This window comes from Bombina bombina, chromosome 9 (assembly GCF_027579735.1).
Source record: "Bombina bombina isolate aBomBom1 chromosome 9, aBomBom1.pri, whole genome shotgun sequence".
Classification (NCBI taxonomy): domain Eukaryota; kingdom Metazoa; phylum Chordata; class Amphibia; order Anura; family Bombinatoridae; genus Bombina; species Bombina bombina.
The window spans coordinates 137,792,256-137,808,917 of NC_069507.1; the positions used below are offsets into that span (position 1 = coordinate 137,792,256).

Consider the following 16,662-nt stretch of genomic DNA (forward strand, 5'->3'; position numbering starts at 1 on the left):
TTGGCCAGAATCTTCACATCTGAGTTTAAGAGAGATATAGGCCTGTAGTTTTCAGGTTTGTCAGGCGGTTTTCCGGGCTTGGGGATCACCGTGATGTAAGCTTCCAGCATGGATCGTGGAAGGTTTGGGGAATCGGATAGCGTGTTAAATAGTTTCGTCAGATTTGGGGCTAAGGCATCTGCATATTTTTTGTAGTACTTAAGTCCAAATCCATCCGGTCCTGGGCTTTTACCGGCGGGAAGGTCTTTGATTGCTTTTTTAATTTCCAATATGGAAATGGGAGCATCGAGTGCCTCTTTGTCCCCCTCTGTGAGCTTGGGGAGGGCCACCCCTTCAAGGTATGCTATGATTTTCTCCTCATCTCGACCTCCTCCCTGGTGTACCTCCTCTTCTCTATGTGTTTGTTTAAGGTTGTATAGTGAAGCATAGTATTGTCTAAAGGTATCTGCTATTGAGTCTGCGTCTGATTTGATATTACCTTCTTTATCTACTATCTGGTGTACATGTGATTTAATTCGCTTGCGAGCCAGTGCCCTAGCGAGTAGCTTTCCTGCCTTGTCTCCCTGTTCGTAATAAAGTTGTCTCAATTTTAGTGCTTGGTTCTGGTATTCTTCCTGCAGGAATTGCATAAGTGTCTTTCTAGCAGTGATAAGTGTTTTGGAGTGTGCCTCGCTTGTTGGCTGTGCTTTGTGTTTTGTTTCGGCATTAGTTACTTGCGTCAGCAGGTTTTGGTAGTGTTCCCTTCTAGCTCTCCTGAGACCCGCTCTCCTTTTGATAAGAAGGCCTCTGATGGTGCACTTATGTGCTTCCCAGACCGTGGTGACTGGCAATTGGTCATCGGTATTGTGACGAAAGTACTCCAGGATAGCGTCACTCAATTCCCTACTAAACAAGGGGTCATCTAGTAGGGTATCTTCTAACCTCCATATATAAGGTGTGACTGGGACGGTGGGCCATAAGATTGCGCACCCCACAGGGGCGTGATCAGACCAAGTGATTTGGTGGATATTACTACTTCTAGTAATTGTTAGCCCTATTGTATCAGTGAAAAGATAGTCTATCCTGGAGTACTTCCTGTGGGGGTGTGAATAGAAGGTGTAGTTCCTGTCTGCGGGGTGGTGTGTTCTCCAAACGTCATACAACCCTAGTTCTGTCAATGAGGCATTAATGTGTTTCAGTATCTTATGGGGGGTGCTGGAGAGGCCGTCGGAAGTGTCCAACAAAGGGACAAGTGATGCATTAAGGTCCCCCCCTACATATAGAATGCCCACTTTAAGTTCTTGTATTTTCCGGATGACTTTTGGCAGAAAGAGATGTTGAGAGTGGTTGGGGCAGTAGATGTTGACTAGAGTGATAGGCCTATGATATAGGAGTCCTGTGACCACTAAATATCTGCCCTCCGGGTCTTTGTATGTCTGTATGACCTGAAATGGTGTGTTTGCGCTGAACAGTATCCCCACCCCGTTCTTTTTTGTGGGGCCTGACGCAAAGATCGCTACAGGGTATCTGTGGGAGCACCACTTAGGTTCGTGACTAACTGAAAAGTGCGTTTCTTGTAATAGTACGATATCCGCACTCATTCTGTGCATATCCCTAAGGAGTATGGAACGCTTATTAGGACTGTTCATCCCCTTAGTGTTTATTGTAACAAGCTCTATAGGGCGTGGTCGGTTCTGGTTTGGTGCCATAGTGTGTGGGGAGAGTTGTTAACTCTCAGAGAGCCTGGAGGGGAGGGGAAGCGGGGTGGGTCAGAAAAGGGGGTGAGTATCTATGGGAGAAAGAAAAGAAGAGGGGGGGGAGGAGGGGGAGAGGGGAAAAAAAAAAAAAAATAGAAAAGAGTGAGTAGAGAAGAAAAATGGAATAGGATATAAGTTGGTGTGGAAAGGGGGTGGCAAGAAAATGTAGGGGAGAGAGAATAAAGAAAGAGAGAAAAAAAAGAAAGGTGTACTGTGTTAGGCGTCAATTGATAATTAACTGACTCTAACTAAACAGTTACTTCAATAGGTCGGGGGGGTAGTTGTCCCCTCACTTTCGCTATAAACATGAACATTTGTAATCAACTTAGTAAACTAACGTTCTCTAATTATTCATCTGTGCTACATACGACCTGTAAGTGATCCAGGCAGTGTCAGTTCTGCATCAGCAGGTTACCTATATCTCACTACTAAGAGTCCTTCTAGTCTTTAAATTTTTGTTCACTGTGCCATTGGCCGGCGGTCTCCAGGGGGAGGCCTTCTCGGGGCTCTGCGGTTGTCATCATCAATGTCCTGTGGAGGGGCGATGTGGATGTCCAATGCCTGGGTGAAACCGGGTAGATCTTCTATGGATTTAAGGACATGTGAAGTATTGTTCTTTGTTGCTATCAGACATGTGGGAAAACCCCACCTGTATGGGATTCTATTGTCTCTAAGGACTGCCGTAATGAACCTCAGGTCCCTACGCTTTTGCAGAGTTGTTGGGCAAAGGTCAGAGTATACCTGGATCTCGGATCCTCTGAATTCTATCGGGTGCTGTGCCCTGGCAAGCCTTAGAATATCTTCTTTGTCCTTAAACGATAGTAATTTCATTATGATGTCCCTAGACGGGGCTCTGCTAGGTGGCTTAGGCCTCAGAGCTCGGTGTGCTCTTTCTATCTGTACTTCTGAGGCAGACTCGTCCTTTTTTAGATGTCTGACGAATTCCTGTATGTAGTTCTGCAGGGCAGGGGGATCGACTGCTTCTGTTACTCCCCTGAGCCGGAGGTTGTTCCTCCGGCTCCTGTTCTCCAGATCTTCCACCCTGTCCATAAGAGCCTGCACAGTGCCATCTTGGGCCTGCAAGCAATTGTTCTGTTGTTGTAGGTCTGAACTCAGCGTGTCTTGTTTCTCTTCTATTATAGTGACCCGCTGATCTACAGATTCAATATTTCTTTTAAGCTCTCCAAACATAGATTTAAAGTCCATCATAGCCTCTTTAATATCCTCTTTAGAGGATAGGTGTCTTATGTCTTCTTTGGTAAGGTATAGTGAACTGCATGCTTGCCCCTCAGGTTCATGAACCAATGCCATTGTTATCTGTCTCGCTATATTCTGGCTCCCACCTCCAGCTGGTGTTGTAGGTTCAGAAGGGGTGAAATAATTCTCCAAAGCTGAGGATTGCACACTTTTTGGCGGTTTGGCTGACCTTTTGCTTGTCATCTCTTATTGTAGTGTTGTGCTGTTATCTTAGTCTTTAATTGGACCAGAGTCCTGAAGATCTCCTGCTGTTCTGAGTAAAGCAGGTCTCAGTGCGCACTCATTAGATATTGTAGTTTATCTTTTGTGTCAGGTCAAGATGGTCTTGTTTGTAATAGTTCGCTTGTAGTGAGCTCGGGCTTCTAATTTATGCCCTGTGTAGTACTGCAGTCCATCTACCTCAGTCAATACTGGCCCGCGGTTGTATGCAGTTGTCTTGTTAATAGAGCAGTGATATAAATTGCCGCAGCTGAGGTTCTTGTTATAATGAGCCTTGGGTATGTTCAGTATTTAATTGTTCGTTTGGCCCTGCTGTCATATATTACTTACGGAAGGATGTCTCTCCCTCGGTTCAGTTTCTCTTCTGCAGTGTGGAGTTATGATGCGTTCTGGGTCATGTGGGTGAGGCCTAGCGTTGCGGCACTGCGCCGCGGCTGAGTTTGAAAGGTCTTCTAGGTTATGGTCACGAGAGACCACAGCTACGCCGGGGATCGGGCACTCCTGTTCTTGGTATATAGGTGAGCTGTGTGATGGTGTGAGTCTCCCGCTTCACTCCGGGTACCTTAGGCTTCAGTGCGTGCGATGTCCGCCAGAGTGAGGGCTAATTTGCTATTCCGCTTGCTACTGCTTTAGATTTGGGATCCTGCTTGCCTCACCACCAGATCCGCCGCTATTAGAATTTAATTAAGTCAGCCTGAGAACGTTAATTTTATGCAAAAGTTTAAGGGGACTACAGAGCTCTAAGGGGATGCTGCCATCTTGGATCGCGGCTAGGCTCCGCCCCCCGATATCCTTGTATATTTTATTAATAACACAGTTTGCCTCTAAATGCACATGTAGCGCCCCCTGTTGAGCTGTGAAGGGCACTTTTTTATCACCTTTGTTAGCCCACCCAAATTTTAAGTTCTAGAACCGGCACTGATTTCAACCATTCTTCACATTAGGCCTTTAATACAGATTAACCACTTCAGTACAGAGGATGAAAGATGTCTTGTGATCACTTCCTTTGTGCAGAGGACAACATCCTTGCATTGTTTATATTTCTTTGTTGCTCTGTTACCTAAGGGACAATGAGAAGGATCAAGATTATTGTGGTATTAACCCATCTCTAACTTAAACGAATACAGGCTAATAGGGTAAAATGCATCTAGTATATATAATAATAACAATAACATATACAATAATCTAGTATACAAGCAGACTCATTTTGTATTTTAGAATGTTATTTTTTTTATTGTGAATATACATTAAACTATATAATATTTATTTTAAATGTATTTAACAGAAGCCAAACTTACCACCAAGGGAAACGAGCAACCATATTGGTAAGTGTTATTGCTGTTGTCATTAAAGGGGCATAAAGGAAATAAACCACTTTATAATGCTATAGCGTTTTTTTTTTCTTCATGTAGCTTGTTTCTGTGCTAAATCATTGCATAAAAGTAGTGTTCATGTTGACCTCCCGCAAAAAACAAAAAAAATTAGATCCACAGTAATCCCTGATTTAAAGCAGTTTTATTTAATATTCCTTTAATTATAGAAACGTATTGATGATCTACTGCTTCACAGTAAAAATATGGTACATGTATGATGTATATTGAAATAGTGTCATAAATTCTATCACCAAAATGTAATGTTGTAATGCAGTATCTTTCTGTTAAAAAAAAAGGCGAGAGAAAGAAAAGGCAGAAAAAAAAATAATACAACTAATAGGTAGATGTTTAAACTGCTACACTGCTTTGCACTTGATTTATTTGTGGAAGCCCTTTATAACAAAAGGTACTTGTTTCATGCAATAAACTTCCATTAGCAGCAGTAGAAACCGGACAGATAGCTCAGCATGCTAATGCACTGTGGCTGAACTCTGTAGCAACCCAAGGGTTGCAGGTTCGATCCCCGGTGAGGTCCACTCAGCCTTTCATCCTTCCGAGGTCGATAAAATGAGCAGCGCCTTGAGACCCTTACGGGTGATTAGCCGTGCTTTACAAGTACCCAATACATACATACAGTAAAGACAAACACTGTGGGGGACTTCAAGAATACCTGGGATAAGCATAAAGCTACGCTATGAATGAATTAAAGGGGCAGGAAACAACATTTACTTTCACAATTTTGATAGAACATACGATTTTAAACAATTTTTATAATTTACTTCTATTGTCAAATTTGCTTCATTATCTTGTTATCCTTTGCTGAAGGAGCAGCATTGCACTACAGGCAACTAGCTGAACACATCTAGTTAGCCAATCACAGGAGACAAATGTGTGCAGTCACCAATCAGCAGTTAGCTCTGACTAGTGTAAGATATGTGCGTATTCTTTTTCAACAAGAGATACCAAGAGAACAAAGCACATTTGAAAAAAGAAGTGAATGTAAAAGTGTTTTAAGATTGCATGCTCTATCTAAATCATTCACGTTTAATTTTGACGTTCCTATTCCTTTAAGCTTATACTTTATAAGAAGTTTGGACAGACTTGTTGGGCCTATGGTTCTTATCTGGCGTCAAAACGTATGTTTCTTTGAGATCTTGGATCTAGAATCTATATTACATACTTAAAGGGACAGTCTACAACAAAACTGTTCTTATTTAAAAAGATAGATTTTTATAACCCATTCCCCGTTTTTGCATAACCAACACAGTTATATTAATACACTTTTTACCTCTGTGATTACCTTGTATCTAAGCCTCTGCAGACGGCCTCCTTATCTAAGTGCCTTTGACAGACATGCAGTGTAGTCAATCAGTGAAGACTCCTAAATAACTTCACGGGAGTGAGCACAATGTTATCTATATGACACACATGAACTAACACTGTCTAACTGTGAAAAACTTTCAAAATGCTCTGAGCTAAGATGGTGGTTTTCAACGGTTTAGAAATCGGTTTGAGCCTAGCTAGGTTTAGCTTTTTAAAAATACCACCAAGGGAACAAAGCAAATTTGATGATAAAAGTAAATTGGAAAGTTGTATAAAATTGCATGCCCTATCTGAATCATGAAAGTTTAGTTTTGACTTTACTGTCCCTTTAAATTGATTGGATAAATAGTACAAATAGGCTACATTTATTTAAAAAAATATATTGGCATTTCTTTGCTACTGCAGCTTTAAGTCAGACAGAAACTGACTGTAAAAAAGATACCATTAGGGAATTTAAATTTAAAGCCTGATACTAATATGTAGATACACTTTTATATATATTAGGTGTGCAAATCATGAAAAAATGTGTAAAGTTTTAGTATCTAGAAAGAAATTGGAATCTAGTAGTGCTAAGTCTGTAGTTTGCATTTTCCATTCTTAATAGGAAAGCCCACAATTTTCAGAATTGAATTACAGGGAAAAGGAACAAAATAAATTATATTATATTGCAGTTTTTCTCTCTACAATTGTATATCGCAATCTCAGTGTTTAAAGCGATAGGTCAAAATTGAAATGTGCATAAATGTATTTTGATTTTTAATAAAAAGCCTTTTTGCAAAATACTTCTATTAGCAAAAATGCTTCTAGTATAACTTATTACTGATTTTCTGCAGCATACACACATATGCTGTGAGGGACTGTGCATCTGTATTCAAGCTCAGAGAGATGAAGATGCTGTGTATTGCTTCTGTGAAGATATCATTTGTTTCATACAAGCCACCACTGACTTTCTGACAAGGTGTGGTGCTTGAATAAAGAGGGCCGGACTGGGAATAAAAAGCAGCCCTGGAAAATTTGGAGACCAGCCCTATTTTTCGTTGACTCAGCATAATGCACAAGCCCCATTTTTCTCAAAGTGGTTTACTGGGATACTCCTTCCCCAATATTTTGTTTCAGAATTATATTATATTAGTTTGTATGGAAAAAAAGTTGCCAGATTGTTTTTATATGCACTCTAAAGCCCAGTTGCATCCATTAATAACCTCTTTAAATTGTAGCTTTCCAGCCCCAGCTGCTGCAGCCCACCGGGAAATCTCCTGGTATCCTGGTAGGCCAATCCGCCTTGAATAAAGTGCACGTGCACTCACGGGATATGTGCGTTTGCTGCAGAAAAATAGAAATAAACTTTTACTAGAAGCATTTTTGCTAATGGAAGTACCCTGCAAAAATGCTTTTATTTCACATTGGAATGCACTCAATTTCATTTTCAATTCTGACCTACCTTTCCCTTTAATGACCCTTTTTAATGTGCATATATTAACGTTCAGAATGCAACATACGTTATGATCTATTAGAACATGTATGATGCCGTTTTAAAACCCTCCTTCAAACAAGCTCAGAGATTGTGAAGAGTGAAAAAAAAAAAACATTTCAAAGATGTTTATCACAAGCAGTAGAAAGGAGTTCTCCGTTGTCATTGTGCCGAGCCTACAGCTGTTCACTCACAAAGACATATTAAAAAAAAAAAGTTGAGATGTTATGTTGTACACAGATTGTGTAAAAAAAAAATAAGAAACCAGCTCATGTTACGCTAGAAGTTTTATGACATCAAGCTAGATAAGCCTCCCTGAAGAGACCCCAGCCTTCTTGTAGGGATGTGACAGGAAGTAAATAATACCTCACAAATGAAGTTAAAAATAAATAAAAGGTCAAATCTATTTAAAATGATTAATATTGCAATATAAGCCGCTGCTTAGTGTTTTTTTATTACAATAATGAAACAGACTGTTTAATATCCCTTTAAGGGGATAGTAAAGTCAATATTAAAAGGTTATGGTTTATATAGGGCGTGTGTTCTTTCCAGTTTACTTTTACGGTCACATTTGCTTTGTTCTCTTGGTATGTTTGTTGAAGGGTAAACCTAGATAGACTTTGGGAGTGTGCGTGTGTTTTACCAGTCTATAAAATTGCTACAAACATTGTTGGAAACAGTGCTGCCACAGAGTAGTAAATATATATTAGAATTGCAATATCAAGAGAACAAAGCAAATATTAGAAAGGAAAATTGGATAATTTTTTTAAGTTTCACCCTGTATATGAATTATGATCATTTACTTTACTGTCCCTTTATTAAAAAAGTCTCATGTAAAAAGCAATTACATGATCTCAAGCTGAAGGGTAATATATTCAGAACTAATTTGAGGAAGTACTTCTTTACAGAAAGGGTGATTGCAGGGCCGGATTGGCCTACCAGGATACCAGGAGATTTCCCAGTGAGCTGCAGCAGCTGGAGCTGGAAAGCTACAATTTAAATGGGGTATTAATGGATGCAATAGGGTTGTAGGGTGCCTATATAACATAAATCTGACATTTTTATTTAATACAAAGTAATATAATTTAATTCTGAAAAAATATTGGGGAAGGAGTAACCCTGTAATCCCCTTTGAGAAAAATGGGGCATGTGCAATCTACCGACTCAACAGAAAATAGGGCTGGTCTACATATTTTTCCAGGAATGCTTTTTATTGCCAGTCCGGCCCTGGGTGATTGATTCATGGAATAAACTTCCACAAGAGGTGATAATGACAAACACTGTGGGGGGCTTTAAAGGGACACTAAACCCAATTGTTTTCTTTCATGATTCAGATAGAGCATGCAATTTTAAGCAACTTTCTAATTTACTTCTATTATCACATTTTCTTCATTCTCTTGTTATCTTTATTTGAAAAAGAAGGCATCTAAGCTAAGGAGCCAGCCATTTTTTGGTTCAGACCATGGACAGCACTTTTTTATTGGTTCTGTCCAATAAGCAAGGACAACCCAGGTTGTAAACCAAAAAACGGGCCGGCATCTAAACTTACATTCTTGCTTTTCAAATAAAGATACCAAGAGAATGAAGAAAATTTGATAATAGGAGTTCTTTAGAAAGTTGCTTAAAATTGCATGCTCTATCTTAATCATGAAAGAAAAAACGTGGGTTCAGTGTCCCTTTAAGAATGCCTGGGATAAGCATAAGGCTATCTGACGAACTAGATACGTTTATACTTTTAGAAAATATTGGGCAGACTTGCTGGGCCCATGGCTCTTATCTGCTGTCAATATCTATGTTAATTATCCTCTGGGAAACTGAAACTAATGAATAATGTACTCAAATGTTTTGTCATCCATATGAAACAGCTGCAATTTTCATCATGCTAACATTATTTTCCTGAAGAATATGTTGTAAAATTTGTTTAAATTTGAACTAATATTCCAGTATAAGTTGTGCACTTCAAACTAATGATCAGTGGCTTATAAATACTTCCTGAAGTAACTATCCACCACATTAGCAGGAAGTATTTATGTGGCAGTTTAGCCCAAAAGGGTTTGTGCCAGGTGGAGAAATAACTGGAACCAGACCAAAATATCCCGACAACGGTTAACCCTTTACTGGCTGATCTTTAAGTTACTGCAAGCAGGGCTTCCCTTACAGAAAGACAAACATAGAAGCGAGCTCTTGCTAGGTGTGACAGCTTATATACTAGTAACATTCCTAGATAAGAGAAATATGTAGTTGGTCACTGTTACTCCCACCACAATACATCACTAGCAAAGGCAGCAAAAAAGACAGCAGAAAAGAAAGAACAAAGAAGAGATTCATTTATCTTAGCAAAAGACTGATTGGTTTCTCTGAAGACAAGACTGACACATGTGCATCTTAGAAAAATGGAGATTAATAGAACAGTAGCAGGTGTAGGCCAAAGCAGAACACGGAAGAGGACAGCAATCTCAGACCAGACTGGGTACACATCCCATGACCCTGCAACATGCTCAGATGTTGGTGCTATAGCACTCTCAGGATGCTGTGCTATTGCTAGAGTCAAGCCTGGGTGCAGGTCCATAGGGAAAATTACAAAACAAACAATACAACACACAGAAAAAGTCCAGCACTCGCTCACAAGCTCTCAGCTAAGATTAAAAGCAAAACTGGAAGAGTCAGTTACCGCAAATGGGACAAGCCCAGGTACCACATCAAGGTCTCTTCCAAAACCTGGGTCCCTAATACAGCCACACATATGCAGCCACACAGATGTGTACCCAGTGCGGTCTGGGAGTGCTGTCCCCTTCCGTGTTTTGCATATATCAAGGGTGATTACTTAAAGGGACATTAAACACTTTAAGATGGTAATATAAAATGATAAATTGTATATAATAAAGCAACTCTGCAATATACTTTAATTATTTATTTTGTCCTCTTTGCCTGTAATTCCATTCTGAAATTGTGAGCTGTTCAGTTCCTGTTAGAAATGGAAGTGCAGAACACTGTTAAATCCAGCACAACCATTGGCTGCACACTCTAATGACCTATGTATAACTGCCCCTAATTGGCCACAGCAGAGAAGGTAACACAAGTTACAACATGGCAGCTCCCAGTGTTTTATAGACACTAAAACTTTACACTTGTTTTGTCACTTTTTAAACAACTAATGAAACTTTAAAAAATACATCTACATGTTAGTCATGGACTAATCTTTTCTTTGAATGCATCATTCTATCTAGCATGTATTTAGTGTTTAATGTCCCTTTAAGTCTGTAGGCCAAAGCAGGCTAATAAGTATTATGTAACATCAACCAATGAGCATTAACAGTAAATACTTATACACCAATGAACAGTATCAGAAAGTACCTATTACCAATGCACAGAGTAGTATGGAGTACAACACTAATACTGTTGTATTTTATCGATAGAGCTAGTATTTTTAAGTTTCAGGTCAATGTGGATAATAAAGGCCTTGTTATGGTGAAACTAATTATAAACTACATTAGCCCCAGCAGCTTTAGTTTCTGAATGCTTTATAATTATGTATATGTATGCTAATAATTATTTGGAGGGTTTTCCAGGAAACGTGGCAACTTTAGTTGCCAGTTTCAATTCACAGTTATAATTTTTGGCGTGGTCAAACCTCATTAGCAAGTTATCGTAGTGACATTGAGCAAGATTTTGTGACTTGACACTATTATTCTTTAGAATATCAGTATAAGCTTACAGAGGTGCTCAAATGAGCATGCACAAAAAAGATTATCTTGTTCTACGTCATCAGAGTCTTATTTACAAATTACCAAGACACAGAAGTCACCTCAATACATATAGTAAATACAATATATATATATATATATATATATACATATATATATATATATATAAATATATATATATATATATATATATATATATATGGCTTAAAATTTCCACTTGCGAATTGGCGAGTGGAAATTTAACAGTGGCGAGTGAAAGTTAGTGAGTGAATGTTGGGCTACCTGCTACAAATATTATCTAAACGGATATTATATTTCCATGAAAGGGCCAAGATGTGATTTTCCTATAGTGACACCATTAGTCCTTAGACTGTTACTTCTGAGAGGGTAAACAGGGGCAGAGAGAGAGAGAGAATCGAGAGGAAAAGTGAAAGTGGTGAAAAATATAGCGTTAAGAAAGAGTGGAGAAAAAAAAAGAAACAGTGAAGCGATATTAGAGAGGAGAAAGGGAGTAACGAGAACATATGGTCTGAGAGAGAAGGGAGGAGGTAAAAAGAGATTGAAGAGGAGGCAGTGGAGAAAGATAGATGAGATAATTATAAAACAATTTTCCAGGTCTGGTATGACCTCACATTAATGTCAACGCTCTCTGCATTCTCTCAGTTCAACAACATCCTGTCTCATTCCAGCTGTTGTCTTCCCCTGAACCCTATTTGATGTTGCTTACTGCCATGTACTTATTTTTTTTTAATCTATTACTGTATGTAGCATTATTTAATTTATGGTATAAAACAATATTAAAAAAACATAATTTATCTAAGAACTTACCTGATAAATTCATTTCTTTCATATTGGCAAGAGTCCATGAGCTAGTGACGTATGGGATATACAATCCTACCAGGAGGGGCAAAGTTTCCCAAACCTCAAAATGCCTATAAATACACCCCCCACCACACCCACAAATCAGTTTAACTAATAGCCAAGAAGTGGGACAACAATTTCTCTATTAATGTTGTTAGAATTCACAACCTTAGGTCAGAATTTAAATGAAGTCCACAAAACCGCCTTATCCTGATGAAAAATCAGAAAAGGAGATTCACAAGAAAGAGCAGATAATTTAGAAACTCTTCTAGCAGAAGAGATAGCCAAAAGGAACAACATTTTCCAAGAAAGTAGTTTAATGTCCAAAGAATGCATAGGCTCAAATGGAGGAGCCTGTAAAGCCTTCAAAACCAAATTAAGACTCCAAGGAGGAGAGATTTATTTAATGACAGGCTTGATACGAACCAAAGCCTGTACAAAACAGTGAATATCAGGAAGCTTCTGTGAAATAATACAGAAAGAGCAGAGATTTGTCCCTTCAAGGAACTTGCAGACAAACCCTTATCCAAACCATCCTGAAGAAACTGTAAAATTCTAGGAATTCAGAAAGAATGCCAAGCAAATGTATGAGAACACCACCATGAAATATAAGTCTTTCAAACTCGATAATAAATCTTTCTAGAAACAGATATATGAGCCTGTAACATAGTATTAATCACTCAGACCTCTATGACTAAGCACTAGGCATTCAATTTCCATACCTTTTAAATTTAATGATTTGAGATCCTGATGGAAAAACGGACCTTGAGACAGAAGGTCCGGCCTTAATGGAAGAGGCCAAGGTTGGCAATTGGACATCCGAACAAGATCCGCATACCAAAACCTGTGAGGCCATGCTGGAGCTACCAGCAATACAAACAACTGTTCCATGAAGATTTTGGAGATCAATCTTGGAAGAAGAACTAGAGGCGGGAAAATATAAGTAGGTTGGTAGCACCAAGGAAGTGTCAACGCATCCACTGCCTCCGCTTGAAGATCCCTGGACATGGACAGGTACCTGGGAAGTTTCTTGTTTAGATGAGAAGCCATCCAATCTATTTCTGGAAGACCCCACATCTGAACAATCTGAGAAAACACATCTGGATGGAGGGACTACTCTCCCGGATGTAAATTCTGACGGCTGAGATAATCCGCTTCCCAATTGTATACACCTGGGATATGTACTGCAGAAATTAGACAAGAGCTGGATTCCGCCCAAGTAAGTATTCGCAATACTTCTTTCATAGCTAGGGGACTGTGAGTCCCACCCTGATGATTGACATATGCCACAGCTGTGATATTGTCTGTCTGAAAGCAAATGAACGGTTCTCTCTTCAACAGAGGTCAAGCCTGAAGAGCCCTGAAAATTGCACAGAGTTCCAAAATATTGATTGGTAATCTTGCCTCTTGAGATTTCCTAGCCCATTGTGCTGTCAGAGATCCCCAAACAGCTCCCCAACCTGAAAGACTCACATCTGTTGTGATCACAGGCCAAAGAGACCCCTATAACTATACAATGGTGATCTAACCACCAAGTCAGAGATAGTCGAACATTGGAATTTAAGGATATTAATTGTGATATCCTTGTATAATCCCTATACCATTGATTTCAGCATACAAAGCTGGAGAGGTCTCATATGAAAATGAGCAAAGGGGATCGCGTTTGATGCTGCAGTCATGAGACCTAAAACTTCCATGCACATAGCTACTGAAGGGAATAATTGAGACTGAAGGTCCCGACAAGCTGAAACCAAGTCATGGACACTGAATCTATCTGGAAACCTAAAAAGGTGACCCTTGTCTGAGGAATCAAGGAACTTTTTGGTAAATTGATCCTCCAACCATGTCTTTGAAGAAACAACACTAGATGATTTGTGTGAGATTCTGCAGAATGTAAACACTGAGCTAGTACCAAGATATTGTCCAAATAAGGAAACACTGCAATACCCTGCTCTCTGATTACAGAGAGTAGGGCACCGAGAACCTTTGAAAAGCGACAAATTGGTAATGCTTGTCTAGAAAAGAGAATCTCTGTTCCTGAAACAGAACTGGCATGATTACCCCTGATAATTCCAGGTCTGAAACACACTTCAGGAAATCCTGAGCCTTTACTGGGTTTGCTGGAATTCATGAGAGAAAAAATCTTTTCACAGGCGGTCTTACTCTGAATCCTATTCTGTACCACTGAGAGACAATACTCTGAATCTATTGATTTTGAACCGAAATAGTCCAAACATCTTTGAAAAATCTTAATCTGCCCCCTACCAGCTGAGCTGGAATGAGGGCCGCATCTTCATGCGGACTTGGGGGCTGGCTTTGATCTCTTAAATGGCTTGGATTTATTCCAATTTGAGGAAGGCTTCCAACTGGAAACAGATTCCTTGGGGGAGGGATTAGGTTTCTGTTCCTTATTTTGTCGAAAGGAACGGAAATGGTTAGAAGCTTTAGATTTACCCTTAGGTCTTTTATCCAATGACAGTTGAAATTATTGAATCCAACTGAGAACCAAATAACTTATTACCTTGGAAAGAAAGAGATAGCAATCTGGACTTAGAAGTCATGTCAGCATTCCAAGATTTAAGCCACAAAGCTCTTCTAGCTAAAATAGCTAAAGACATAGTCTTATCATCAGATTTGATGATATCAAAAATGGCATCACAAATAAAAGTATTAGCATGTTGAATCCAGTTAACAATGCTAGACAATTCAGGATCCAATACTTGTTGCGCTAAAGTCTCCAACCAAAAAGTTGAAGCAGCTGCAACATCAGCCAAAGAAATTGCAGGCCTGAGAAGATGACCTGAATATGAATAGGCTTTCCTTAGATAAGATTCAAGTTTCCTATCTAAAGGATCTTTAAAAGAAGTACTATCTTCCGTAGGAATAGTAGTACATTTAGCAAGAGTAGAGAGAGCCCCATTAACTTTGGGGATCTTTTCCCAAAACTTTAAAGTAACTGCTAGCAAAGGATACAATTTTTTAAACCTTGAAGAAGGAATAAAAGTACCACCAGGCCTATTCCATTCCTTAGAAATCATATCAGAAATAGCATCAGGAACTGGAAAAACCTCTGGAGTAACCACAGGAGGTTTATAAACAGAATTTAAATGTTTACTAGTTTTAATATCAAGAGGACTAGTTTCCTCCATATCCAATGTAATCAACACTTCTTTTAACAAAGAATGAATATACTCCATTTTAAATAAATAAGAAGATGTGTCAGTGTCAATATCTGAGGTAGGATCTTCTGAACCAGATAGATCCTCATCAGAGCAGGATAATTAAGCATGTTGCCGGTCATATCAAATTTCATCAACTTTATGAGAAGTTTTAAAAGACCTTTTACGTTTATTAGAATGCAGAATGGCAGACAAAACCTTCTGAATAGAATCAGAAATAAATTGTTTTAAATTTACAGGTATATCTTGTGCATTACATGTTGAGGGAACAGCAACAGGTAATGAACTACTACTGATGGATACATTCTCTGCATGTAAAAGTTTATCATGACAACTATTACATACCACAGCTGGAGAAATAACCTTCACAAATTTACAACAAATGCACTTAGCTGTGGTAGAACTGTTATCATGCAGCAGGGTTCCAACAGTGATTTCTGAGACAGGATCAGATTGAGACATCTTGCAAATGTAAGAGAAAAAAACAACATATAAAGCAAAATTATCAATTTCCTTATACAGCAGTTTGAGTAATGGGAAAAAATGCAAACAGCATAGCCCTCTGATAGAGAAAAAGGCAAGAGGCATATAGGAATGGAGTCTTAAATAATGAAAATATTTGGCGCCAAGTATGACTCACACAAACAGAAAAATAATTTTTTTTGGCGCCAGTAACGTCCAGAAATGACACAACCTTGTGAAAGACTCGGCGTCAACTAAGACGCCAGAAATGACGAATTTGCGTCAACAAACGTAACTTCGCGCCAAAAAAATCTCGTGCCAAGAATGATTCAATAAATTTTGGCATTTTGCGCCCTCACAAGCCTAATTCTGCCCGCGAATTTAAAAGACAGTCAATTTGAAAAAGAGACTAAACCCCAGGTAAGAAATACATTTTCCTAAAAAAAAGCATTTCCCAGATATGAAACTGACAGTCTGCAAAAGGAAATATACTGAAAAACCTGAATCATGGCAAATATAAGTACAAAACATATATTTAGAACTTTATAAAATACATAAAGTGCCAAACCATAGCTGAGAGTGTCTTAAGTAATGAAAACATACTTACCAAGAGACACCCATCCACATATAGCAGATAGCCAAACCAGTACTGAAACGGTTATCAGTAGAGGTAATGGAATATCAGAGTATATCGTCAATCTGAAAAGGGAGGTAGGAGATGAATCTCTACGACCGATAACAGAGAACCTATGAAATCATCCCCGTGAGGAAAACCATTGCATTCAATATGTGATACTCCCTTCACATCCCTCTGACATTCACTGTACTCTGAGAGGAATCAGGCTTTAAAATGCTGAGAAGCGCATATCAACGTAGAAATTATAGCACAAACTTACTTCACCACCTCAATAGGAGGCAAAGTTTGTAAAACTGAATTGTGGGTGTGGTGAGTATTTATAGGCATTTTGAGGTTTGAGGTTTGGGAAACTTTGCCCCTCCTGGTAGGATTGTATATCCCATACGTCACTAGCTCATGGACTCTTGCCAATTACATGAAAAAAATAACTGCACAATAAG

At 39.0% G+C, this 16,662-nt stretch overlaps 1 protein-coding gene across 7 annotated transcripts in view; it reads left to right on the top strand.

The window, feature by feature from the left end:
• Positions 1-16,662, top strand: part of BLNK (B cell linker) — a 793,385-nt gene that overhangs the window by 762,610 nt on the left and 14,113 nt on the right. For all 7 annotated transcript variants that reach the window (XM_053692400.1, XM_053692401.1, XM_053692403.1 and 4 more), the window contains one exon: positions 4,498-4,537. In XM_053692400.1, the coding sequence (XP_053548375.1) occupies positions 4,498-4,537 (40 nt within the window). The remainder of the gene's footprint in view (positions 1-4,497; positions 4,538-16,662) is intronic.